Genomic DNA, 27,186 nt, shown 5'->3' on the forward strand with positions numbered 1-27,186 from the left:
TTGTGGTGTAGTTATAATTTATCCAGCAAAAGCAAATAGTAGTTATTTAACACCAGGATATTTCTGCTGAACCTGTTAGAGTGTTTATTTGAGAGAGTAGATATTAATGCACTACCCATAAATGGGATGGGGCCGAGGGTGTTACTGAATATACTTAAATAAAGAAATTAACTGTATTAAACTGAGTACTAAGGCATTTTTCTGACATACAGAACACTGTTTGGATATGTGACCTTCGACTCTATCCCACAACAAAAAGCATTCACTTTTCCTACATCTACTGTATGTTTTGGTAATTACAACCACCCGGCCAAGTCACTGAAACGTGTCATCCAACACTCACTTTTAATTTGTCATTGTGTTAAGTGATGTTTAAATACAATTTTAATATCAAGACAAACATTGAAGGTGAGGGTTTGAAACCACTAGCTAATAATAAATGATATTAAATACTCTTGTCAAATGGTTTTATGAAAACATTTTCCCAATGCTTTCAATGTACATTTGAGTACTGTAGTTATTGACTGTTGTACCAATGTAAAGACCTAATAAATCTTAGTCTTCAAATGTCTCTCCATATTTGTACAAGATCACTTTTAGTGTGGACTACACAACGTTTGCACTCCCGGAATCACACTCACGCAGTGCGTGTGTGCGTGTGTTCTATGTATGTATGTACAGTATATACAGTGTATATATATATATATATATATATATATATATATATATATATATATATATATATAGAGAGAGAGAGAGAGAGAGAGAGAGAGAGAAAGAGATCGTAGAAAAGAAAATAGAATGCCTTAAAAGTACTGTGTAATGCCGTAGTAGCTAATGTAAGAACTTAGGTGCGTTTTTGGGGTGTTATAAAAAAACGTGGAAAAAGGCTCCATCATTAAACTTGAAATTAACAAAGAACTGGATAGAAAAGGACGGTTTTACACTTTTACACTGGTTTCCATGACTGTACAAGTACAGGTACATATAAATGTATTCATACAGGCATCCTGTGAGGCCACCTCATGTTGATAACTGGGGGCCTTCCAAACACACTTAGACACAGGCAAGTGAAGATGGCGGATGTGTTGAGTGTTCTTCGCCAGTATAATATTCAGAAAAAGGAAATCGTCGCAAAGGGAGATGAAGTTATATTTGGAGAGTTCTCCTGGCCGAAAAATGTCAAGACCAATTATATTATCTGGGGGTACGTCAGCATTTGTTTCTTTTGCCATTGTATTTTGCAGGCCTGCAGCTTATGTATCGTTTGTGCTAGGAGTAAGGTATGGCTTGATAGCCACTAGATGCTAACCTAACTCTTAAACTTCCATACTTCATATACTTTATGATAAGTTAATCGCTTTGGTTTGTATGTGTCCACGACCCAAAGGTCACTTGTAATGGCCTCTATGCGTGTATATATAGAGCGCATAACTGTATTGGTTTGTCACGCAACACTAAACTTGATACGACGGCGTGTTGTCAAGTACAGTGGCAGTTATTTGTGTTTATCGGGGGCGGGGTGTGTTTTAAAGCCTCGGGTTGTAGATAATCATCTTTGTTGGTATTGAAAAAAAGCCCAATGTTTATGTGTGGGAAGACGAACTGGCCAATGGTGAGTTGATTATGCAGTAGTCGTTTGTAAGTGCTCTGTACGATGCTAAAGTTTCAAAGGTGGTGCTTTGCGTAAATACATTATTTACTGAACCACTTCTGTGTTTTATCCCTCCAGAACCGGTAAAGAGGGCCAGCCCAAAGAATACTATACACTCGACTCTATTTTGTTCTTGCTCAACAACGTACACCTACCGCATCCGTCCTATGTGCGAAGAGCTGCAGTAAGTATTTTCAGAACACTCAACTGTATTTATAGAGCACTTTCAAACAACCAACACTGTATTCGAAGTGCTGTTAATGGTGCAAAAAATAATGGATACATCAAACAACAAAACAATAAATTAATGACAAAGACAGTAGAAAGCTCAAAAAAGTCAAACATAAAGTCAAGTATAATGCTAAGTCAAAAGAATAAATCTCAGTGAGGGCAGGTGGAGCAAGGCCGTTTAAAAACTTGAAAACAAATAATAGGATATTAAAAAGCACTCTAAAATGTATAGGGAGCGTGAAGGGATGCCAGAGTAGGATTTATGTGCTCCGTCTTACGAGTACCGGTCAAGAGACAAGCAGGAGCATCAGAATCAGAATCATCTTTATTGGCCAAGTATGTAGAACACACAAGGAATTTGTCTCCGGTATAACACGCTGCATTAGTGTAATCGTAAACAAGGACATGACAAATAGGTATGGAAGGACATTTCATAATGTAAGTGAACCGTAGTGCGGTGGTACCACCCAGTGACAACTGTGAGACAATGTGCAAAGTATGAAGCAGAGCTAAAGTGATCAGAACTATGACAGTTTGTACAGTCGGTGCAGAAAATCATTTAACCATTTTAGAGTGACCAGTAGCAGTATTTGTTGTACAAGAAGAGTGACTACGTCAGTGACTGTTTAGGGAGTTAATGGCTAGAGGGAAGAAACTGTTTTAAGTGTCTGCTGGATTTGGTGCGCATGGATCTGTAGCGCCTGCCTGAGGGGAGTAGCTGGAAAATGCGGTGGGCAGGGTGCGGGGGATCCAGGAGGATTTTCCGTGCCATTGTCTTGATTCTTGCAGTGTGCAAGTCCTCATGAGTGGGTAGGGCGGTGCCAATGATTCTGGACAAACTGGAAACGCTGGATTAAGGATTGGCTGACTACAAAATAAAGTGTATTATAGTAATCCATCTGGGATGCGACAAAGGCATGAATTACTGATTCAAAGTGCTCTTGAGAAATGGGCCTTTAATACGGTGGAAGAAGCTGTATTTAACGACACTAATTTACCGGCCCATTTTAAAATCACTGTCCAGTCAAGAGTGTTGGCTTAAGATAAGGAGGCAGGTGACCCAAGTCTGCAGGATGGGATGTACAAGGGCTACTGGGACCAAACACCTTCACTTTTGTCTTGTCTGAAGTAAAAAAGTGAGTAAAAAAGAGAAAGCGTCTTTTTTACTCAGCAGTCCATAGATCTGACAGTCATCCGCATAACAGTGGAAGGATATACCATGTTCCCTTAAGATTGAACCCGATCGGAGCAGATACAGTGAGAACAGCAGAGGCCCCAGAATAGAGCCCTGTGGAACACAACACCACAGTGGATATAGTTCATGCCTCGGAGTAACGAAGGCTAACAAAATGTTTTGTCATCTAAATAGGACCTAATCCACTTAAGTGCGAAACATCCAAAGCCCATCAGGGGCTGCAAATGAGCCAACAGAATACTGTGATCCACTGTATCAAATGCTCGAGTTAAATCCAATAAAACCAGCCACACATTGTCTCCAGTGTCATTTGCCAAGATGATGTGATCCAAAACTGGACTGTAACTGTTCTGACTCTGTACTATGGATCATCTTAAAACCTGACTGGAAGACCTCCAAAACGTTATGTTCATCCAAGAACACTGATGGCTTTGCCTTTTTGTCGCTGTTTTTTAAAGTGAAAGTAGATACTAGTCACTATTGGTTGTTTAATGTATTTTATTCCTCCATGCTTTCATAGACAGAGAACATCCCTGTTGTTCGAAGGCCTGATCGAAAGGGCTTGCTTTCTTACCTTAATGGCGAGAGTTGTAAGTAGCATCCAGAATGTGACCAACTCACTTTAATGTATTCTCCTGGAAGAAATTTTAATCTCTCTATTTTTTTTCTGTACACAGCGACGTCGACTAGTATTGACAGAAGTGCACCCATAGAAATTGGTCTGCAAAGGCCAACACAAGGTAACTGCTCCATTTTAGTACATAGCATTTGTAGTCAGTGGCAGATTTTTGTAAAATACAGACATATATATTGTATTATCTTATATTTTAACACTGATCTCCTGATATGCTTGAGGAAACCGGCAGCTGCTCTTGCTGCTTCTTAGAACTACTGGTTAAAACGACCTTCTACAGTCTGTCTTATCACTGTTTTTTTCCCCTTTATGTACTGTCATTTAGTCCATATAACGCCGTCATGGTGGGTTACTACGGCTCAACGTTTTCCTTCACTGGGCATTCCCAAGTTGTCCTAACTTTTTTCTGGCTCTTTGGCTGTTTGCTCGAAACCTTAGGAGGAGTATGGCGTTCGGCTGTAACTTAGGGTATCAAAAAGAGAGAGCCCAGAAATATGCCAAGATACTGCACTGAAGCTCTATGTTAAAATCCTTGTCAGGTGAACTCAAGTTTTAACCAATAAAATAACATAATTATAGTAGACTACTATATTCTACAATGAGACTTTTCAGGATGTATTTATTTTACGAGAATTAGTACGGCAGATGCCACAAGTGAAACAAAATAGTTTTCAGAATATTTTTGCAACTCTGCAGAAAAGGCAAATTTGTGAATAGTGAACCACAAATACTTAAAAAAAATAATCACAAGGTTAAAGAGATGATATATTTTAGATTCTTCAGAAGCTTCAGATGTACTTTTGTACTTTCAAATTACAACATGTACAACCGGCGAAAGTTGACATTGTTTTATTTATTTATTTTAGTGAAAAGAGCTGCCGATGAGGTGTCTTCAGAAGCCAAAAAACCCAGGATTGAGGTGACTATTTTGCACTAATCAAAAGCCCCTTTCACACAGAGGATGGCAGAACTGGTACATCACATACATAACAATAGAGTCTGGGTTCATCATCCATTGCCTTGGACAAAGAAGCCACCAAGTCTGCACAATACTGTGGCTCTGTGTGCATTCAGACAGTCACACAACTTTTTGTTCACGTCCTTGTTGTAATTTATACTATCTTGCCTATTAGCCTCCATTTCTCAGGACCAGTTGAAAAACACACTTTGTGACTTCTTGTCAAATGGCACAACTTTTGACTTCTGTGTGTTATCTTGTTGTCACTTTCAGGATGAAGAACGGGTGCGTCTGGACAAGGAGCGATTGGCTGCTCGTTTGGAAGGCCACAAGGAGGGTATTGTACAGACCGACCAGATCAGGTAGTTTGTCCATATAGTATGTACGCCCGGTGGGATGAATACAGCATAGTAAACAACTACAGGTTCTCAAATTCTCTGCTTCGTGCTCCTGCAGATCACTGTCTGAGGCCATGTCGGTGGAGAAGATCGCAGCCATTAAAGCCAAGATTATGGCCAAAAAGCGGTCCACCATCAAAACGGATCTGGATGATGACATCACTGTGAAACAGCGAAGTTTTGTGGATGCTGAAGTAGATGTTACTAGAGACATTGTCAGCAGGGAGAGGGTGTGGAGGACTAGGACAACCATTCTCCAGAGCACTGGAAAGGTCAAATTCCACACAAAGTTAATAGTCCTAAATCAATTTGATGCATCTTTTTCCCCTCTTCTTTTTTTTCCCGGACATTGAAAAATATAACACATAGGTGTTACAAATGTCTCCAGAAAATTGCTGTTTGGTCTGGAATGAACCCTCAATAAACGGGTTCACTTAAAAATCTGAAAAATAGGACCATCAAACCAGCAATCATGCTCTTGTGAGCCCACAGATGGCATTGTCATTCTATGGAAAATTTGCACACATGAGAAAGTATAGCGTAGATGGCTAAATCCGCAAGTAGTTGTAAGGTTGTAAAGGTTTCTAACTGCCTTTAGATGCCACAAGATGGTGGCAAAGCAACACTTTTCTATTTGATGAAGCCCCTCCAGTCACTCCAGCATATTTCCTTGCCACCAAGACGTGTTAGTTATTCTTCTGCAGTATCTTATGTCTGGCTTTGGCCTGAGTGAAAGGGCAGTGAATAGGTGAGTTTTTCAACAAACGATGGGAGGACAGGTTCCTACCAAAGAAAAGAAAAATCTGCAACTATGTGCAATTGTGTGTTTCCGTTTCTCTTTTTGCAGTTGACGAAATAAGCCTCTGCATTTGCCTGAACTTGCTATTACTCTTCTGTTGCAGAACTTCTCCAAGAACATATTTGCCATTCTTCAGTCAGTGAAAGCCAGAGAAGAAGGGCGAGCCCCTGAGCAGAGACCACCACAGAATGCAACTCAAGTGGTAAAAACATTTGTCTCATTCTGGCCATTGTACGTGCATAAAATGGCGGCTCTTCACCCGGCCTACCTGCCAAGCTATGTGTGGACGAACTCTTTGTGGATGCAGTATTATTTAAATAAACCAGAATTTAGACTTCAAAATCAGACCGAACTCACAAGCTCGAAAAGTTCACTTGTTTGTATCATTTCTCACTGCTGCGTCGGCAGGCACTCCAGCAACCCTGATATGTGTACACTAGTCGCTACTGTAACCAGAACCTCTTTAACATTATGACACTGTTGCTAATGATCACTGATATTTTCTAGGACCCTTCGCTAAGGAACAAGCAGCCAGTGCCGGCAGCCTACAACAGATACGATCAGGAGAGATTCAAAGGAAAAGAGGGTCAGTGTGGACCTGTGCACATTTCACTTATTGGAATCTAAAATAGTTCCAGTGAATGATGCTGTTTGTAATTGTTGGTTGTAGAAACCGAGGGGTTCAAGATTGATACCATGGGGACCTACCATGGAATGACTCTGAAATCAGTGACGGTAAGCTCTTCCAATCTTACTTGATGCAGAACAACAAAACTGTTGATAATGTTAGTGAGGTCGTCGTTTAACGCATCACTTTATTGGGTCAAAAATGTTGCATGTCACCATATTTTACCTTCACTTGGTTGAAATCAGGCCGAATCAACGTGGATTACCCGCACATCATAAAAGCCGTCCGAAGCAGCAGCTGTTCATATCGTTGTGCGCAGTCTCATTTGCTGTGGCATGTTTTTGAGTGAGCAATCGGTTCTTGTATTGCACACGTGTCAAACTCGAGGCCCGGGGGACAGAGCTGGCTTGCCACATCATTCAATGTGGCCCGCGAAAGCAAATCAAACATGTTGACTTCCATGATGCTTGCTAAAATTTTAACCAAAATTTTAAATGTTCACATGTAATAAATCTGAGATACATTCTAAGCATTTTGCTGTTACCAAAACCCTCATTACAGGAACTTAAACTACTGTTGAATAAACCACTATTCTTGACTTCCTTATACGGTTTCAGATTTTAGGGACAAATAGCTTTTTTGTCATGCTTCCTCTTCGGTTGAATTGATTTGAGCTTTATCTCAAACAGTCAAAATACATTTATTTAAAAACAAAAAAAACAAAGACGTTACAAAATATGACTTAGTCCACATAGAAACACAAAATGAGTTTGAGAAGGGGCAGAAGCCAGCAAAATCTGATCTTGCCCTGTCCCTCCTAACGATTCAAGTCATCACTTCCCAAAAACTTGAGCCATTGTGTGTGTAAATGTGTGCCTACATATAAAATTTGTCTTGAAAACCTAAAGATAATGCACTACACACATCTGTTTAGCAATTTTTAAAAAATCATCTTAGTGATATGAAAGTAAGAAGAGTCATTATTGGATTTAGCTGGAATAGTTTAAAGAGGTTGCACATTTTGTCTTGTTACTAAGCAGCATACTCCAGTATTGAATTATTTCCCAGGGCTGAAAGCCATGGGACGTTAACAGACGATTGTAGTCGCATCCTTTGAACGGCACCCGCCAGTGGTTGAACAGAAAATGACTGGGTGGGTCGATGGGCTCCAAGCCAAGCTTGGCCACACAAAGTGCCACATGCACATCCTCAAGGTGCAGCTGGCGCACACTCGGAGATGTTGTGTAAATTTTCAGAGCCAAGTCTCCGGAGAGCACGTAGCCCGTCCCAGAACAGAAGGTGGGATACATCAAGTTTGGGTACTCCTGTTTGGAAACGTACCACTTGCTCTTTCTGTCCCGGATGGGTGCATTATTGCGAATGACTCTTCCGGTAAAATAGTTCGTCTTGGGCTTTAGCTCTGGTCTGAGCAGCTTCCGAATCAGGTTCTCTGTGTTGATAAACATGTCACTGTCCGTCTTCATGACGTAGCTGGCCCGTGAGCAGTACCGTGCCACCCAGTGGAGGCCCATTAAGGTCTTTAGGGTCAGGTTGTTGTACGAATCCAAGAAGTCCTGCTGAATGATGTCATGATATTTCCGACTTTCTTCCTGGAGCATCTGTTGCTGGCGGCTTACCGCCTCGCCCTCGTCTTTTCCCAGCAGAAAGATTCGGACGACTGGCACGCCTCGGATCAAATTCTCATTCCCCCAGGTCTGTCGTATCGCGTCCCTTGCTTCCACCTGCAAGGCCTCTGTGGCGATTATGAACACCAAAAATGGCGCTGTAAGACTCTGTCGACATTTGACCGGTTCGTTGATGATGTATGGGAAAAGGCCCTGGATTTCGGTGCGTCTCACCGGTGCGGGGTCTCCCACCTCACTTTGGTTGGTCGTGGCGAGCTTAGGTGTTTCCAAAGCTGTGCCACTATCAAAAGAGGTCCAGAGTGTCGTCCAGATAGAAATGCTCGTGTTCACTATTGATTTGTCTGTTTGAAGTCCTTCAACTTTGGACGGCCCTGAATTGCCTGCTGTGATATTTGGCCAAATGTGACGGAGCAGAAAGATCAGCAGAGCTACCAGTAAGAGCCAAAAGGCCTGTTTGGCAAACTGAGTCCAACAGTGGCGTCTTTTCAACTGCATGGCTCTGGTTTAATCGCTCTTGAAAGTCATCGAATTGTTTTGTGATGGCATAGTCAACGGATTGTCATCCTTTTTCATGCGAGCAAGTTAAGGGTGAAGATCTGGTGGTGGATAACCTAGGAGACAAAGAAGAGAATGGAATTCATTGAAGGCCTTTGGCTGACACGGCGCAGACACGTTTAATTCTCAGTGTACACAAAGTGCCTTATTTCTGAATCGCCATCTTTTGATGTCAATACAAACGTCATACCAAAAAAAAACAATACCTAACAGCCGTCACAGTCGAAGTCACAAGTCTGTGTGCCAAAGCGGAGTGTGCCTCACTCAGCTATTTATTGACGATGTGTTTTTTTTTTCTTTGTACTTTGCAACATTAAGCAAAAGCTCAAACAACAGAATGCCAAAAAACTTTGCATCAGGATAGGACAAAGATTAGTCCCGCTGTCAGGATAGGACAAAGATTAGTCCTGCTGCAGAATACCTGTTTTCACTTTAAGTTACCTGGAGGTTATATTTTGCTTGAATTATCAGCGCCTAAGTTCTTTGAAGTCAAGATGGCGCCTGAGTAGGCAGCCGTCAGCAAGTGCTCTCATGAGCCTTGCTTTTTTTGTTGTTCTTGTGTTTCTTTTGTCACTTTGTGTTTGTTGTTACGTCGTGTGGACTTGATGTGGACCTTTTTCAGCATTTTTTGGCCACGACATTCATCAAGGAGGAGACTCTGTGCTTGGTGGTTGCGCCTTCTCGGCAGCATGGGTATACCAGCACTGTTTTTGACTGGAGGAATGTCGGCGCCATTTGACTGTCGTTGCTGGACAGTCCCGGGGCGCTTGTGTCTTGCGCCTGTAATGGGCAGCATTTTTCACAGCCCCGCTTTGTTCAGCGGAGAGATCGGTGCTGTTGAACGGTCTGCGGCTGGATGGATGGAGGTCTTGAGGAGCCGACGATGAGAAGAAAGGAGCGTTGGCGCGGAGTGCCGATGCGGATTTGGAGCTGGGAGTCGCGGCTTGGAGTTTGAAGCGGATTATGTGGGACAGGAGAAGTGAACTAATCTCTTTTCGTCAATGGACGCTACAGCTTCGTGTTTGCGTTCAAAACTTTGCTTGTAGCAGACGTGTGCACATTTTTCAGCTTGATGTCTCTGATCCACTGGTGAAAGGACACTTTGATCCTCTCCTCTTTCATCTATAACTGCTTCAGACAACAAAGTGTATGCAGAAAAGTGGTGAAGATTGCACGACTGTCTTTGTCCTATGTGTTGTCTTGCGTTATTTTTTGTTATTTTGACTTCAAAATGGCGCCGCGAGAGTGGCTGCCTTTCCAGCAGCTCCTATTTTTTTGTTGTTCTACTTCTTCCTTTCATAACTTTGCTGCTGTGAATCTGGAATTTCTCCATTGCGAGACTAATAAAGGTATTCTTAACCTATGAACCTTGATCTCACATTGTTTTTCAGGAAGGGGCTTCTGCTCGGAAGGCTCAGACCCCTGCACTACAGCCTGTCCCACGCCCAGGTGAGTTCAACAGGCTGCTGCTCATAATGAAGCCTATCTGTTGCTTTCAGTTTTCTTTTCTCATACGCGTCACATTTCAAACTCGGCCAGTCTGGTTTTTAAAGCCAATGTTGTAAACGTAACAGTGATGCATAGACAATGTTACAATTGTCCAGAAGTACCGTATTTTCCGTACTGTAAGGTACTTTGGACCACAAGGCGAACGTTCAATGAATGGCCTATTTTAAAAACATTTTTTATACATAGGGCAGACCGCACTATAAGACGCATAGAATAGATGCTACAATAGTGGCTGCCGTTATGTTATACATCCACTAGATGGAGCTTCGCTAAAGGGAATACAATTTAGCTTTATTTATATAGAGCTTTCACAACCGCTGAAGCTATAAGAAAGCGCTTTACAGAACATTTAAAATACTACATTCGATAATCTGAATATTGATCCACTTATAAGGCACAACCGGATTATAAAGCGCACTGTCGGCTTTTAAGCAATGCTTTTAAGTGCGCCTTAGGAAAATAAGGCATTTTGACAATGAGAACTGTTCATTGTTTTTGCTTTGACGTCACCATGGTGGATTTGATTTTTGAGTTTCGATGTAAAGTGGAAACATTTCTCAATAATTTAATAGATTTCAGAGGGGAAAAATAGCATGCATCATGCAGGGATAATTGTATTGAAGGGCTCAGTGGTTGTAAATACGGTATCACCATGATTTTTAGTGCTTGTCAATGTCCACTACCAAATCTTGATGCCCTGAAATAGATTCTCAAATCAAGCTATCGATACTTTTGATACTTCAGTCATTTGTAATGTGCAGTTTATAATTAACAGGCACATAGTGGAAAGTGCCAAATTATTGAGATGTTGTCCAATTGATACATGCTGGGTGGGAATTACTTTTTCTTCTGCCAGGGTAAGTAACTAATGCGTAAGCGCAGCGATACGCCATCATGCATCTCTTTCTGTGTGTTTTCTAGTTTCACAAGCCAGACCGCCACCGAATCAGAAAAAAGGTAAGATGAAACTTGACATTTGCAACGATCAATGTTTGTTCAAGCATGAAGATGAATTGGATATTATTGTCGATAAATAATCATTGCTGCGCCTGAAAGTTGTGACTGAAAGGGGGTATAAGTGTCGACAAAAATCTAAACACGACCAAATATTATCCAGCGGTGTCTTTCTGTCAGAGCTGTTTAACTTTTTGAACTGACCTGAAAAGTGTCAAAAGTTTTGGGACATATTATTTGCAGTCCAGTGAAAATTGTATATGGTGAGTATAAGGGTGTAATGATTCATCAATGTGCTCGGATTTGTGCCTTAGTATTGATACATACTGTACATGTTGTGGGTAAATATCGGACGAGATGACAATGGCATTCTCCCTACAGGCTCGCGCACGCCCATTATCATCATCCCGGCCGCCACCACCTCACTCATCACAATGCTAAATGCTAAGGATCTGCTGCAGGATCTCAAGTATGTTGCGCCGTCACGTTTAGTAGGTTCCAGTGAGACATGAGGGTGTGGACTCAGTGGCCGGGAATCAGTTGGATCTTTGCCTCACACCAGGCTTGTCACCTCTGACGAGAAGAAGAAGCAAGGCATCCAGCGCGACAATGAGGTTCTTCTCCAGAGGCGCAAAGACCAGATCCAACCCGGTGGCAACACGCTCTCAGTCACCGTCCCCTACAGAGTCATCGACCAACCTCTCAAACTAGCACCGCAGGACTGGTAAATTGTCAGAATATTTTTTTAAATGATAGATGAAGCCATAATGTGTTCATCGTATTTATTCATGAAATTTGTGTTGACACAAAGAAATCCTGAACATCGGATATTGTCAACTTGGACACCATGCAGTCCTTGTGTCCTGAATCTTTTGGGGTTGAACAGACTGAATTGACGTGTTGAGTTCGATGAATTGCCAAAGAAATTGTGGCACGAACAACTCGGACGCCTCACTGAAATCAACAGGTGGCAGCTTCGCGGAGCTAACTCGCAGAAGTAGCTCAAGCGCGGGGCAGTATTTTACTAAAAATGAGCAAAATCTGTGTACCACTGAGTGATTTTTTTTTCATTTGAGCGCCTTCATATGCTGGCACTGTTTTTAGGAAGGGACAAACAGAAATAGTGGAAGTAGAATTGAATACTATATAGTGATATCTAAGAACGCCACCCGCCCCCCTCCTTTAATCGGAATTTCAAGACCAGCAGTGGTTTCAAGTTTGCTCAGTCCTTTTCCTCCGCTTTGCAGGGACCGAGTGGTGGCTGTGTTTGTGCAGGGTCCTGCCTGGCAGTTTAAGGGCTGGCCCTGGCTGCTGCCTGATGGCTCCCCTGTCGACATTTTCGCCAAGAGTAAGTAATTTGCCATCTTGGTATCTGCAAGGAAAGCGGAAGCCGCCCATCCTCAAACTCAATTCTGAACGCGTTGCCTTCAGTTCGAGCCTTTCATCTGAAGTATGATGAGGCCAAGACGGACCTCAACGTACAGAAGTGGGACGTGACGGTCCTGGAGCTAAGCCGCCACCGGCGCCATCTGGACCGGCCCGTCTTCCTGCGCTTTTGGGAGACCCTGGACAGGTACCAAGCATTTGTCATGCCTCGCCTTTTGTGAAGATAATAATTAGCTGTTGACCGATCAATAAGGTGCAGGCTAGAAGCATCATATTTGAAGAAAATTTGTTGTATCCTTCACAAAAGTGCACACTCGCACATGGGGACCAGGGTTCTAATTATTTTAGGATTTTTCATTCTATTTATTTTGGGTTTACTTTTTTTTTCTCTGTTTATTTGAATAGTTTTTAAACGCGTGTTTGCTAGTTTTTGTTTTTATTTTTTTAATGCTTTGGTTTACTTCAGGATTTTTTTTCGTTTTAGTATTAGTTTTTTTACCTTAAGAGTATTGGTCGATCACAAGATAGCAAATCAAAAAGGGTCACGATGTGCTGTATCATAAATTGAAGTAAAATTCTCCAACAGCTGACCTTCCTTCTGTTGCCACCAGGGGTGTAACAAAAAAAACGGTTTCAGCTGGAAAACGTTTTTTGATTTCAAAGAGCAAGTGAATCGAATCGTTACACTGTGAAATATCTCAAGATACGTATCAAATTGTCTTTCTATTGGAGAGTTAGGGTAATGGTACATTTCCATGACATTAATTCCAATTAATGTAAAATGACGAAAAAAAGTCATTAGCTTAGCCTCTTGAACTGAGCCGTACAATATTGAATTCGATCGGAATCCCACTGAGTGAAACCGAATTGTTCCACTTTCGAATTGAACAGTTGTCTCGCATCCCACATCTTGAAAAACCCTCTCGAATCATCCTTTGTGGCGAGATGGCCAGCCGTAGTAGCTACGGATGTACAGCAATACCGAAATGAATACATTTCAAGTGAACGCTGACAGGTCACGCGTAATATCAATTGACACCGACGGAAACAAAATGCCCTTTGTTGGCTCCAGTTTTCATTTTTATTACATTAATGGTCATGTTTTTTCCGTTTTAATTATTTCATTTTTTTCTACTTACCTAAAATAACCTTGATGAGGACTGACTGGAAAAAAAAAAATCAAACCTTCTATTCCTCCCTACCTTAGCTTTAAGCCCATTAAAAATTCTACTATATCGAAATATCACAAATTTTTGTCAGCAGTTAACCCGAAGACACAAACTCACATGCGTTTTGTTTTGGTTTTTTCCCTCTTGTTTCTTTGTCCTCCAGATACATGGTGAAACACAAATCTCACCTCAGGTTTTAAACTCGGATCGCAACGGCCAAAACCGGGGAATCCCGATGAAACCTTCCGGCCCTGTTACACTATTCTGCTCGGCTTCTCTCTCTACCCGTGTTGAGCGGCCATTCCATATTCCAACGTGATGCTCCTAGGAGGGGAATAGTGGAGCCGCCGGGGGACTCCCTGACAACTTGTAATGCAAATCTTCACAAAGAGGAGATTTAGCTGGTACGGGGCAGTGTTGGAATTTTTTTTATTTTTTAATGTTCCAACATGGGCAAACCTACAACTCTTAACTCTTTTCTATCAAAAAGATGCCACATTGTGAAATGGATCAGCAAAAAAAAAAAAGAGAGAGAAAAAACATTTAAGCATCAAGTTTGGTCTCAGTGAAGACGAACTGTGTGACTCAACCATTTGGCGAAATCACTGTTGCCAAGTGTGTTTGGGAGTTTGCGTTGCGGTTTGATGTATATACATGATAAAATCCTATGGAGCCAAAGCGCTTTGGAGAAGAGATGAACGGATTTAATACTTTGGAAGGCTTTTGTCGGCTTTGTTTTGGACACATTGTTTTTGAAATACTCGGCCGTACAATGACTCTGTTACAAACTTCAGTTTCTTTCGTTGATGTCATGATAGAGCCAAGGGAAATTGGGTTTCTGAAGTGAGAAGACAATAAAGCCTATAAAAATGGACCGGTGTGACGCTGTTTGATTTTGAACCGTGTCATATTTACGAGGGAGAAAACAAAGGGTCGATCAAGCAGCATTAATTCAAAGTTTCTCTAAAAGTGTCCTGATGTCAACTGATTAATTTTGAGTTCCAAATAAAACGTATCAACTGCAATCACAAATTCAAACACAGAACAATCAAAGATGAAAGTCTGATTATTCTGTTCTGTCATTCCACTATTCCAAAGTTGGGCTCTTAGGCTGCCATATGAGCTGAAATACAGTATGTGCCACCCGAAACGGAATCTGAATCATGTATATTTGGATTTGAATCGGCAAACTTGAATAAGTGCATTGAAAAACTGAAATTGAATTCCATAAATTGAATTTATGTTGTTAAATTTGAATCTGTAGTTTGAACAACTGAATCTGACTTGGAGAATTTGAATTTAAATTCTTCACTGAAAATTGTGTACACTTGTACATTCAGTTTTATAAATGCAGGGGAGGGAGACATCTAAAACGGGGGCGGCGGGGCTGTGTGTTTCTGTTACATTCATGTTCGGGGCCGTTCCGGCTGTGGCTCATGCGTGTATATGCGTGCGTGTTGCGTGTGTGTGTGCACATGCGCGCGCGTGCATATTTGGGTGCGCGATCGGGTCGATCGCGGGAGGTTGGTCGCTTCAAAAGTCGATCTTTGGTCAAAAAAGTTTGCCCACCTCTGGTTTAGAGTGTCATCAACAATTGTCGCAGGGATACAAATGGATTAGAAGAATCATACAAGGCATAATAAAAGTGGACAACTTTGGAAATTTTGCTACTTTGTTGTTTCAACATGAGTGGACAGTCATTGCAACAGTGCGGAAAGTCCCCAAATAAACCAGTCAGTACCATTTTCTTTCCAGGTCAAGGTCCCTAAATGCCACAATTACGAAAGACATCAAATACTAATTCCAGAAAGTATTTACACTGCTTGACTTTTTTTTTCTCCAAAATGTTGTTACTGCCATATTCTGAAAAGGATGAGATTAATTTATTTCCCTCCAAATTCTCCACACAACGTTCCGTACACTGACTTGTTGTTGGGTGAACACTAACAGATGTTGCCAATATTTTTAAGGATGGATACACGGTTAGCACACCGTATTTTATTTCTCACTTTAGTTAATAGATCCGTCATAGCGGGCAGCTGTGACATAAACCCTACATTGTATGCTGCTCGAATACATTTGTTCAGCTGTGTATGTACAATAGTATTTGGTATTACAGCTTCATCCAAATCTGTACAAACAAGCTAAGCATACAGAGTAAGTGGACAGAATGTTCTTTTGCTGCCTGCCAACAGCCTCCAAAACACCACTCGATGGCAGTATTGCTCTATAACTCTTCGCTCTCCATTCTGTCTGTCAAGCATGACTTCTTGTATTTATAATTGGAATTATTCCTACTGTTAGGAATATGAATCGATTTTGTGCTATAACCAGAAAAACGAACATATTATTGCATCAGAAAAGTAAGACCGTTCTCTCATTGGCTGCCACTTGATGCATTAATTAATGGACGCGACAGCTTCTTGTTTACTTTGAAATTTAGTATGTAGCCGATGTGTGCACATTGTGATCCACTGGTAGAGCTAAGATCGGTCCCAAAAAATCGAGCCTGACCCGAACCGGCCCGAGGGTATTTAAGCCCGACCCGGCCCTAGCCCGATCACTTAGCTTGGTTTGCAGGCCCGAGCCCAAAGCAAACCCGACATTTGATATTTTATTTGTGAAGGACTCGGGAGGAGGAGGGGTGAATTCTGACAACAAAGCCTGTCTTTTGTAACGAAATCCAAGTTAAACAAGATTGTATAAACATTTGCATATTTTATATTTCTGTTGCTGAAGAGGTTACATTAACCGACAATTTTCCATCATTGACGGATTTTTTTTTAAGAGTGGACGGGGAAATTTTAAGGCCGTCCGTCCGGGTTGAAAATTGGGCCGTCCTTAAGAATCTAGCGCAGTACTTTAAATGTGTTTGTATTATTGTAAACGTTTCTTTAATGACTTCAAAAAAGCTCATCTCCAAATTCTAATTTATTAATTACGAATACACTACATTTTTTTACCGATCTGTGCCAGCCAAGCATTGTGACAGACAGGAAGACTCGATGCACTTCTGTTAGCTGGTAGAAGACGCAACGGCTGCTTCCATCTTTTGCAGATGGCAGCTTTGTGTTCAACTAAGTCAGCCCAGATTTCACACCAAATAAATGTACGTTTAAATTAAGATGTGATCACCAATTATTTTCACTATATTCAAAGTTATGACAAAAATCTTGTTCCTGCAGTGTGCTGTGAGACTTTTATGACGTAAAAGAAATAGTTTTTTCTGCACTATAAGGCGCTTCGGAGTATAAGACGCACCTTCAATGAATGAAATCATTTTCGTTTATAGGGCGCATAGAATAGAAGCAACAATACTGGCTGCGGTTGTGTAATGCATCCACTAGATGGAGCTACGCAAGGGAATAGAATAAAATACAATAACGCTTTATATAGAGTTGACAACTGCTGCAGCTGTAACAAAACGCTTGATAGAACATTTAAAATACGACTTCCAAGCAATCGGCAAGCTCCATACATAAAGCGCATCGGATTATAAGGTGCACTATCGGCTTTTGAGAAAATTGAATGCTTTTAGGTGCGCCTTATAGTGCGGAAAATACCTTGATTGGCTCAATAAAGGGTGGGAAATTGCAGATAATAGTTTGAATTCCATGTTTTCGTCAACTTTGTGGGACACCAAATTGTTTCACTTCTTCTCTCAGTGTGTCACGGTAAATCAAAGTAGGAATGAAAACTATGAAAGTTGTCCTTCTTTCCACTTTGCAGCCTCACTCTTCAAAGCAAACATCACCATGTCCTGTGCAGAGGAGGTCGGTATTTACTTTTTGAGTGGGTGATGGCGCAACTGAACAATAATTAACCTATCCCAATCGGATTTGAGAGGATTTGCTCAACTTTGTCAGATAATATGACAATTCCTGACAAAATGTTCCTCAGCTGTCTTGGACTGGTCCTTGTCTTGTCTCACCCCGGAGTACTTCATGGTACGTCACATTCATTCCGATGCTGTCTGCAGCCTCTCTCTTGCTTTTGATGACTTTTTTTTTTTTTTTTTTAGTCCAAACCTCTGCAGAGCACTGTTCTGCTCCCCAGCTGGAGGGAGGTTTTTTAGTGCCTGAACTACAATTCTATTTGCATGAAAGCAAACTCGCATATGCTTGCAACTTTGGACAGAAACCAGCAGTGGAGGGCTGGTGGGCCACCAGTGTATGCCTGAATGGCTTATGGTCTCATACACCACAATGTATCGGTGAGTATAATCTAGACAGTAAATTAGCATAAAATATTTTCAATTTGAGGAGCTGTGTTGACATTTTTACCATGTGAACAAAACGGCAGCAAATTGTGCTCAATTCAATGCCTTACCTGGATGCAGTTTGGTTGCTTGCTGCTGATTCCTCACAGGTTGGAGTTTGACCTCAAATCATCTCATTTAAATTGCTGCTTGCAAAATATACTGAGATTGTTTGACTAATGGAACGCCCTGGGTGACCCCGACTAGGATGAGCAGAAACGTTATCTCATAGGGCACCGTAATGATGACATCATTTTTTGTCTTTAACGGATTGATAATGTTCAACTCCTTGTCCTTTTGTGTGCTCCACTTAAACATTCATTCATTTATTTTCTGATCCGCTTTCTCCTCACAAGGGTTGCGGGGGGTGCTGGAGCCTATCCCAGCTGTCCTTGAGCAGTAGGCGAGGGACACCCTGAACCGGTTGCCAACCAATCGCAGGGCACACAGAGACGAACAACCATCCACTCTCACATTCACACTTGGATACAATTTAGAATGTGCATGTTAATGGAATATGGGAGAAAGCCGGAGCACTCGGAGAAAACCCACGCAGGCCCGGGGAGAACATGCAAACTCCATACAGGGAGGCCAGAGCTCGAATCGAACCCGGTACCTCTGCACTGTGAGGTCAATGTGCTAACCACTGGATCACCGGGCCGCCCCCGCTCCTCTTAAACATTCCGAGTAAAATCAAAAGAGATTTCTCTTCATCGAAAGCAAATGTTCTTCAACTACTTGTTTTTTGAACGTTACGAGAACAAAGTTCATGATATTGCACCTTTTATTCTGGAAACGTCACCTTTTTTCTCAAAGTTCTAATATTTAAAAGCACAAAGACAAACGTCGTTGTGATAATGTATTTTCCGAGACAAGATCTAACTGTTGTATTCGTCAAATTTAACGAGGGAAGAAGTGATACTCAATATAAAAAATAATGTAAAAAATAATAGAACAGAAAACAAGACAAAAAAAATTGTGAATTGATGCTGAACTGCGAATATGCTGTAGTTTAAGTTGTAATATAACCAATCACTACTAGATGGAAGACATGTCTGAATTCTGCTTACACTGGGCCAAATATTATTATTATATAAAATATATATATTTTTGCCAATTTGGAATCATATGCAGGACAACCATAATACCTCAATAATATTATCACAATGAGTTCTTAACATATTGCTGCTTTATTGCGCAACAGTTTTGTGCTGTCCTTGAACGGTCATTTTTATGCGAGAGTGATTTCAGCCTTGGGCTGTACATCTCAAGTTCGACTCCTCCTACGCTTTATGTCGTTGATGTAGTGGTGGCGGTTTTATAATTAGCCACACCAATCATTAAAATTAGTTCTTTCCACACAAGCACTTCTTTAAAAGAAAGAAAAAAAATTGAATCATAATTTTGCTTTCCTCAGATGAGAACGCCTGCTTTACACCAGATATTCCAAATGGAAAATACAATGAAAGTCCTGAAGGCTTGTGGTACAAAGAAGGATCAGTCATTCGAATAAAATGTGACGAAGGATACAATCCCAAAGGTTTGGGAGCAACAGCCACGTGTCGAAAGGGGGCTTGGTCAGCTTTGCCGGTTTGTGAACGTACGTCCCAACACAGTCACCAACTACCTAAGTGCATGCACTTGTATACATCACATACTGAGACAATATTTCCATGACTTCTTTCCAGGAAGTGAAATGTCTTGTAATGCGCCGCCTAATATCCCGCACGCTGTTGTCCTTCACAAGTACCAGGACACATATGCAGCAGGCTCCGAGGTGCACTATGAATGTGAAGACGGATACAGTGTTGAGGGTGCAAACTCCAGGAAGTCTGTCAGTTGTCTTGCTGGGTCCTGGACACCAGCTCCAAGCTGCAGTAAGTTCAAAAACTTTCCTAAGATGCACCTGCAACATTTGGGGTTTACAAACATTTTGTTGTTTTGTTGCTTGTTTTTATTTTATTTATTTGTTTATTTGTTTATCGTGTCAGCAATATCCAAGCCAGGTCCTGAAAATGATGGAGACACATCAGGTGGCATGACAAAACCTGTTGATGGAAGTAAGTTAATAACACTACATAATAAAACGATGACATTGATCAGACAGAAAATGTAATGTAGAAAAGGAAAATGTTTTCACCTTCCTGTAAGGTAGAGGAAGAATGGGGCAGGGTGTTGGTGATACTGATGCCAGAGTTGGTGCTCCTACTGGTGGGGCCACCACTGGTGTCAGTACTGGTGGTTCTACGGCGAGTGAAACAGGTGGGTAACTGAAAACTTTCTTTGGCAAAACATCTGGAGAAAGACAACTCTGTTGAGCAATCTTTTGACACCTGTACTTACTCATTGTGAAATCGGTGCCCGTGTTGTTGAACCTTGAGCTATTATTTCCGTTATTTGAATGGCAAGAGTTGGATTTGCAGGTTCATTTGTACTGTCTGAAATTGAATGCATACATGTGAAGACCCTATCAAGTAAATGAAACGATTTGTTTCCAAAGATATTTGACATGTTTGCAGAGAAATGCTGAAAATGCGCACATATTGACAACTATGTAGTACTGAATTTTGGCGACATAGTGTTCAGTTTGTTTGATTTTTGGAAGTGTGTGGTTAAAACGGTAGCTAGTGACGGTCTTTGGCCCCCTGCTATGTCAGAACCTGAGCACCTTTGTTTCCATCAGTGGTTATCCAGTGCACTTGCTTTTTACTAAGACATAGTAACTTAACAACTCGGAATGTAACGATAACGGCAATATCGCGATATTAAAGTTGCCACGATATTGTCGTCGTCGTGTCAAAATACTGTATTAAAAGGAGCACGTCTGTTAAGTAGGCCAGGCTATTTTCCATTTGTGCGTTTCTAGCACCCTCTAGTGGTGAGCAGTTCAATTTGATATCGGCATGTTTTGGCCACCGACGTTTGCGACCAACGCTTGAGAGGGGAACGTAGCACGTTTGAGTTCTTCTACAAATGAACTCAATTCACAATGCAAGTGCCTCAAGATAAAGTCTTATTCCCGTTATCAGCCGAACATAGCAATTGTGAACTAACAGGAGACTCTGCGCCCCTGAGCTGATAGGGCCACTGGACTTAAAAAAAAGACTGGCAATCCTCTTTCTTGGTCACTGCTCGTATGTTTTATTCATTTATTTATGTAATCGTTCGTTTTTATACAGTATCGTGAGCTTTTTTTATGTCGCCAACCTCCGCACAATATCATGATAAGCTAAATCGTGAGGTTCATATCATAACATTATTGCATCATGGCGTTTTGGCTGTCGTTACATCCCAAGTAGTAACTCTCTTCACGGCATGGAGAGCACTCTGACCACCTGCTTTGATACAACGCAGCCCCGAGAGACTTTAAGCAGAAGCTTCTCTAAATCTGCAAGATTTGTATTTATGATACTTTGCACGAGACAGGCAAGTCATTGAGTTCAAACAAGTATGTTCCTTCCAGGCATTCAGTCGATCCATTTCAAGCCATCAGAGATTATTGTTGTTTATTTTAGACAAGTAAAACAACATCCATCTACTCTACAGCATCAATGTTATAGAAGGTTGTCCAAAACAGCCAAGTAAACTTTATCTTGACATATTTACTGAAATAAGAGTTCCTCAGATGTATGCTTTGCCACACGATTGACAATTAAAATCAAGCGATTGTGATACTAAGTTGAGCATTTTTGTTTTCTTCTCTGATCAAGGATCTGTAACTACTTCTGACAAGACAGAGAGCTCAAATTCACCCCTGGTCATAGCAGGTAAATAATTCATATTGATATACTGTGCTCAGTGCACAGTATAGCACAGTTGCTATTGCACAGTGCTCAATGTTCTGGTCAGGAGTGCAAGAAAATTACAAACTGTACAATAAACATTTCATGGATAACATGAATACAGTGATGTGATTTCAGCTTTAAAAATTAATCTTTGAACATGTTTTTAGCAATTACCTTTGGACATGCATAATCGGAAACAATTCACTCTATAGGATTGTTAGAGTGCAAACCTTGTCTGATGCTGTATTTGCTGTTATTTTGTTGCTTTTGCTTCATATATTTAAACTCAATGGGTATTATTTTTAACTTTAAGACAACTTAAACATGCTTAATTATTGTTTTTTGTTTTTTCCAGTTTCCAACTGTGGCTCATACCCAAAAGTTCCAAATGGTGACGTTGTGCGAAAAAGAACAATGTCGTTAAGATATGCATGCAATAGTTTTTACAAAAGGGTCGGTCCAGAGACAGTGGTGTGCTACAGTGATGGGACTTGGTCAGAACTACCTACATGCAAAGGTAAGTCAATTTACCACCACTTTTTCACAGTAATGCTTGTGCTAAAAATAAATAATGCAGTCACAAAAAAAAAAGAACAAAAAGTTAAGAGTAAAGTATTTCTAAGGGAGAAGATGCCCGGTAGCTACTTACTGATGGCCCCTTTATGAAGAACTCAAATGGATCCAATTTGTCATTCTTTACGTTGTGCAGAAGCATTTTGTCAACTGAATCTTGACGAGTACGCAAGCTACAATTTCCAAGAATCTGGAACATTCATTCTAAAAGAACGAGAAACCAAGAGAGTTCAGTGTACCTGGCCTGATTACACCAGCCGAATTTCGTGCACGAAAGGGAAAATTAAGATCAGCCCATGTAAGATCACACTTCACACTCTCAGTGATCATTTACATCACCGTTGTCATTACTACTTTCATTGTTTTCCTTTATTGCTTAGGTTGTCACGACATGTACCACCATTACGTAAGTGTTTTTTTCAGACCATTAGAAAAATGTATTTCATGTATTATAGATAATCATTCATTCTTAACCAATGATGAGCATGTCTGCTTGATAGTTTTCCACTGAGATTCATCTGTTGCTAACTTGTTTTCTTTCTGTTACAATTTGGAAACAGAATAGGTGCTACTGACTGATGGTCATCCCTTGGGATACTGCTTCCACGTGAAGACAGCAGTACAGAAAAGCATCCACAATAGTTTGTCATTAAAAAAAACAACAACAGTATTTCCTTTATATTGTCTGCACGCTTTCTTTGAACAAGTTCACAACAAGTTTTAGGAATTAAAATAGATCGGGGCAGCACGGTGGAGGACATTTTAGTTAGCATGTCGCCCTCACAGTTCTGAGCTTTGAAGAGGGTTTAAATCATGTTATCCTCAGACTCTCGTCTCCTCTCTCTCTCTCTCTCTCTCTCTCTCTCTCTCTACATAATTATGTCACTTGTGTATAAAACTATTTTTAACATTTTATTCATCGTTCGTGAAAAGCACACCATGCGAACCCTTGGTAAGAGTTGAACAGGAGCCATCTGATGGCACTGCTGAGATAAAGAAGTCTGTTCACGGCTTGACTTGGGAGTGGCTGGGGCTTTACATCCCGACCTCATGATGAGAAGAATGCTGAATTAGTCTTTCCGTCTACATTTCAATGTGGCGCATAATTGCTGATTCAAAACAGGCGGGCCGCCTTGACAAGACGTTGACTGCGGCGGCGTCTCTTAATTATGTGTTTTTTTTTTTTTTTTTTTTTTTTTTGTGGGGACTTCATGCGTGATGACGCCATCCGACACACAAGCTGACTAATGAGCATGAACAGAGTGTTCTTGGCAAAATCTTTTCACTCCTTCACTACTTTCATGACATTCTGAACAGACGCAAGCTTCACAGCCACCCCCAGGACCTGCAAGGGTTTAGTGCCAGCTCACGCCGCTCCTAAGGAGGAATCAATAAGTGTTAAATCGGAGGCAAGTGCCACTGAGAGGACCACGGGCCCTCTGCTTCTGTTATTATGTTCTGGTTGGAGTTGATTGCGGAGAACATAACACGCTAGCTGGTATACGCTTTTAATACCTCCGAGTGTGTCACATAGGCAACAGTTGCGGGCTGACGGTAGAAAAATGGCAGATGGGTGTAGAACTTGAATGGATTCAGAGAAGTACATTTCGTCTGCATTCTGTGTATAGCATTTGAATGTTCTGTGGTGTATTGTCTGGAGTGTACATTTCAATCAGATTGTCGGGCGTGAAAGCCATTCATCCATTAGCAAGCTTTGCAGAAGCATGATAACGATCCCGATGATTTGAATCAGGTGTGTTGGTGGAGGGAGATGTCTAAAACAGGCTAGAAAGGGGCCCTCGAGGACCGGGGGAGTCTTTGAGTAACCTAATATGTATATGGTATATGTAAAAGGAAGCCAGAGTACCTGAGAAAACATCAAGCATGGGAAGAACGGCCACACAGACTGATATTTGAAGCTAGAACCCAATTGTGAGACACAGATGCAAAGCCCTTTTTTACAAAATGAACCACCTCCCGAAGATTCGATGAAAGACGTGTTGCACTCACAACAACAAAACTGTTTCTTCAATATCATATTTTGTTGGAAACCAATTTCACTCAATCGTATTATTATTTTTTTAGTCCGTGATTTGCCGCCCAAATATGTCTGTGTTGAGGAAACTTTTACTCGATAATAGGTGGGTTATTAACCAATCACAGCCTTTATACCAAAGCGTAATGACCAGCACAATAGGATTTTTGTTGCCCGCGCGACCCAATTAGAGGGAAAAAATGGGGACTCTTTCGAACGGGAAAGTTATCAGGTACAATGGACAATCTCGTTGGATCTTGTCACCGTGGTAACCACACGTTTGCGGTTTGGGGTGTCAAACATCTAATATACGTCATTATTCAACACATACACATCACGTGTATTGAAAGAAGTCGTATTTTCATGTACATTAAGTCAGAGAGAGTGAGATATCCAGTTTAAATACAATTTCTGGCTGTCGAGTAAAAACGACTCCCAGGGACTTGTTTGGATTGAGACCCTTCAAGATAACCCCCGCGTTAAGAACATAATAGTGTCCACGATAATATCTTCATCCGATTTCTAAAATGTGAGAGAGCGCACACATGATGAGAAAAAAATGGCCATGCGCTGTGCTTCCTGGTGTACTCGATATGACACATAACCATATCTTCAACCACCACGCGAGTCTTCTCCCCCTTAACCAAAGGATACAAAAGTGGGATATTGTTCTCGTCAGCTATCTGAAACATAGGATGCATCGGTTGGTTATCTGTGATGGCTTGGCAAAGAAAATATCCCAAAAACGCTTTGTGCTGCTGCCATGGAAACATGTCACAGTCAGGCGGGGGTTGGGGTACACAGCTGTTCCAATTTACAAAGAGACTCACCTTAGAAGAACGTTATTGTGTACTTTTTTTAGGGAAGATTATCCTTGGAGAGTTTACAAAACTGTACTCTGCACTCTTCATATTGAGAAATGCCCAAGGAGTCGCCTAGTAGTTGTTGTGATACTGTCGATTTATAACGAGCTATGCTAGCTGTGTAGTTAGCTTATCTGGTCACTACATTACGGATGTCAACTCTTGTGATTTTTATTGTGATAAATGACTTAACTGCAATAGTTATTCAGGATGATATTTTAAGGATAGATTCTCTAAAGCCCTTGCTGACTTCCATCATCAGAAAGGGGAAACCATGGTATAATTTGAGCAGATTTCTGGTGTGTGAGCACTTTGCTTTAGTGGTTGCAAATTTGATTGAAGTTCTGATTTTCTTCTGAAGCCTCGGTCATCAGAATAAGAAGGAGACAAAAAATAATGGTGAAAGGAAGGAATGGCACATGATCTAAGGTAGCACAAACACCGAGGTAGTGTATGTCGTGTTTATGTATGGCATCGAAGAGAACAGGCTCACTTGATTTAATTGATGATCTAACGATTGACAAATGGTAGGTGGATGACTTGAGAGCTGTAAAGGAACCCCACCCCCCTCCTCCTAACCCCCCTCAAGAAACACACTCTGTTGTATTTTTTGTTGTGCAAGGAAGGAGCAATTTCCGAGTAAAAGTGGCGCGCAAACAGTGCTAGCATCGCACCGACCGCTAGTTGCCATTTGTCTGTAGCAAAAATCTCACAGCGACAAATGAGCGACTTCTGCCAAACAGTTCTGACACTGCTTTTGGTTTTAGATAATGACTGTAAACATTCTATTAAAGAAACTTAAATGTTTTTTTAAAGGAAATTAAATCCAAAGTCGCTTGATTTTGGTTTTTAATAGATTTTAGTTATGCCCGTGTCCGTCTCGTTACGTCAACTCAGTCCCTTGTGTTAATCACTCAGCTCCTTAAGCTACTTGTGCCTGGTCCAGCTGTTTCTCATCTCGTCTGTTGCTTGGATTGGAGTTTCCAGATTTCTATCTGTCCGTGCCGGTTCATTGTTTGTGTTGTCTATCAGTTGTCACGTCCGCAAGTCATGTAGTGCCAAGTCTGATCTCAGTGTTTGTTTGCACCTTTTACTCTGGCTTTTGGATTTCTTTGGTATTTTATTTTTGTTTTATTCCATGAGCCTATTTTACTTTCAGCTTTGCTCTTCTTGCCTCTTTGCCTCTCTGCTTTTGAGTCCTTAACATGAGTGTTTTTCCCCCTCCTGATTTTGGGATTTACAGTAAATGAGCTCATGACACATTATTTACGTCGTTTCATAAACCTCTCCTGAAATGAACTCGAGCTGTCATGTTAAATTAAGATTCCGAGAGCAGTGCCTCTCGACTTCCTGACACTGATTAAAACAAATTAAGCCCAGTGGTTCCATTTCTATGCAGCTCATCTCATCACATCGTGTTCTCATCCCACAATTAAGGAACCATTTAGGTTATTATTCGAAGAAGAGCTCATTACATTTTGCAAGATATTTACATGGCCTGGTTCATGTTTAACATGCGCGCAACCAGCTGTATTATGTACCGAAACCAGCATGCAGGCAAAAGGAGTGACATCCATTGTGTGCACCCTACAAAGAAGAATACAATTGATATTCTGGGACATCACCGGCAGATTCGCCGCATCATCCTTGTGGCCAAACAAAAATGATGGCATGCTGAGCGGCTGATCAACGCCTGGATGCACTGCTAGTTTTGCTGGAGTGTGTTGTGCTCTGGAAGACAACCTGCAGCCTTTATTCAATGCTCAACACAGAGGAGACACAATCTCCAACAATGTAATAGAAAACAAAGGTTAGTGTTGCACTGCACGGTTCAGGTGACCCAGTTCAGATTTGCTTTTTATGTGAGGGTGGGGTGGGGAGGCTGAAGTGGTAATCAGTGCAATCAGGCCTCCGACAAATGTGGATAAACAAACTGCTACGTTTTGTACAACTGCA

The 27,186-nt window shown here is 41.2% G+C and overlaps 3 protein-coding genes across 3 annotated transcripts; 2 read left to right on the forward strand and 1 right to left on the reverse strand.

Moving 5' to 3' along the window:
* Positions 1-1,040: 1,040 nt before the first annotated feature.
* Positions 1,041-14,586, forward strand: cdc73 (cell division cycle 73, Paf1/RNA polymerase II complex component, homolog (S. cerevisiae)). The gene is made up of 17 exons (XM_052088630.1): positions 1,041-1,207; positions 1,733-1,838; positions 3,601-3,670; positions 3,758-3,820; positions 4,581-4,633; positions 4,946-5,034; positions 5,129-5,342; positions 5,973-6,071; positions 6,377-6,455; positions 6,540-6,604; positions 10,090-10,147; positions 11,129-11,164; positions 11,543-11,630; positions 11,724-11,885; positions 12,409-12,509; positions 12,593-12,734; positions 13,880-14,586. The coding sequence occupies exons 1-17, from the start codon at positions 1,077-1,079 to the stop codon at positions 13,914-13,916; spliced, it is 1,593 nt and encodes a 530-aa protein (XP_051944590.1). The 5' UTR covers positions 1,041-1,076; the 3' UTR covers positions 13,917-14,586.
* On the reverse strand, positions 7,468-8,952 carry LOC127616847 (beta-1,3-galactosyltransferase 2). The gene is made up of 2 exons (XM_052088649.1): positions 8,905-8,952; positions 7,468-8,754 (listed from the first exon to the last, which is right to left on the reverse strand). Exon 2 carries the CDS (start codon positions 8,636-8,638, stop codon positions 7,487-7,489), a length of 1,152 nt encoding a protein of 383 aa, XP_051944609.1. The 5' UTR covers positions 8,639-8,754; positions 8,905-8,952; the 3' UTR covers positions 7,468-7,486.
* Positions 14,587-17,464: 2,878 nt separating the features above from the next.
* LOC127617021 (complement factor H-like) lies at positions 17,465-23,002 on the forward strand. Its single transcript, XM_052088883.1, has 9 exons — positions 17,465-17,663; positions 17,738-17,929; positions 19,392-19,574; positions 19,663-19,851; positions 19,966-20,038; positions 20,130-20,236; positions 21,685-21,741; positions 22,115-22,276; positions 22,469-23,002. Exons 1-9 carry the CDS (start codon positions 17,588-17,590, stop codon positions 22,789-22,791), a joined length of 1,362 nt encoding a protein of 453 aa, XP_051944843.1. The 5' UTR covers positions 17,465-17,587; the 3' UTR covers positions 22,792-23,002.
* The last annotated feature ends 4,184 nt before the right edge of the window (positions 23,003-27,186 follow it).

Source organism: Hippocampus zosterae, chromosome 15, assembly GCF_025434085.1.
Source record: "Hippocampus zosterae strain Florida chromosome 15, ASM2543408v3, whole genome shotgun sequence".
NCBI lineage: Eukaryota > Metazoa > Chordata > Actinopteri > Syngnathiformes > Syngnathidae > Hippocampus > Hippocampus zosterae.

Bases quoted from the DNA above. Each gene is read 5' to 3' on its own strand.
- LOC127616847 (XM_052088649.1), bottom strand. From the start codon at position 8,638: ATGCAGTTGAAAAGACGCCACTGTTGGACTCAGTTTGCCAAACAGGCC.
- cdc73 (XM_052088630.1), top strand. From the start codon at position 1,077: ATGGCGGATGTGTTGAGTGTTCTTCGCCAGTATAATATTCAGAAAAAG. The intron at 11,886-12,408 runs GTAAATTGTCAG...TCCGCTTTGCAG, and splicing joins AAACTAGCACCGCAGGACTG to GGACCGAGTGGTGGCTGTGT. The intron at 12,510-12,592 runs GTAAGTAATTTG...CGTTGCCTTCAG, and splicing joins TGTCGACATTTTCGCCAAGA to TTCGAGCCTTTCATCTGAAG.
- LOC127617021 (XM_052088883.1), top strand. From the start codon at position 17,588: ATGACAATTCCTGACAAAATGTTCCTCAGCTGTCTTGGACTGGTCCTT. The intron at 20,039-20,129 runs GTTAATAACACT...CCTGTAAGGTAG, and splicing joins AAACCTGTTGATGGAAGTAA to AGGAAGAATGGGGCAGGGTG. The intron at 22,277-22,468 runs GTAAGTCAATTT...TACGTTGTGCAG, and splicing joins AGAACTACCTACATGCAAAG to AAGCATTTTGTCAACTGAAT.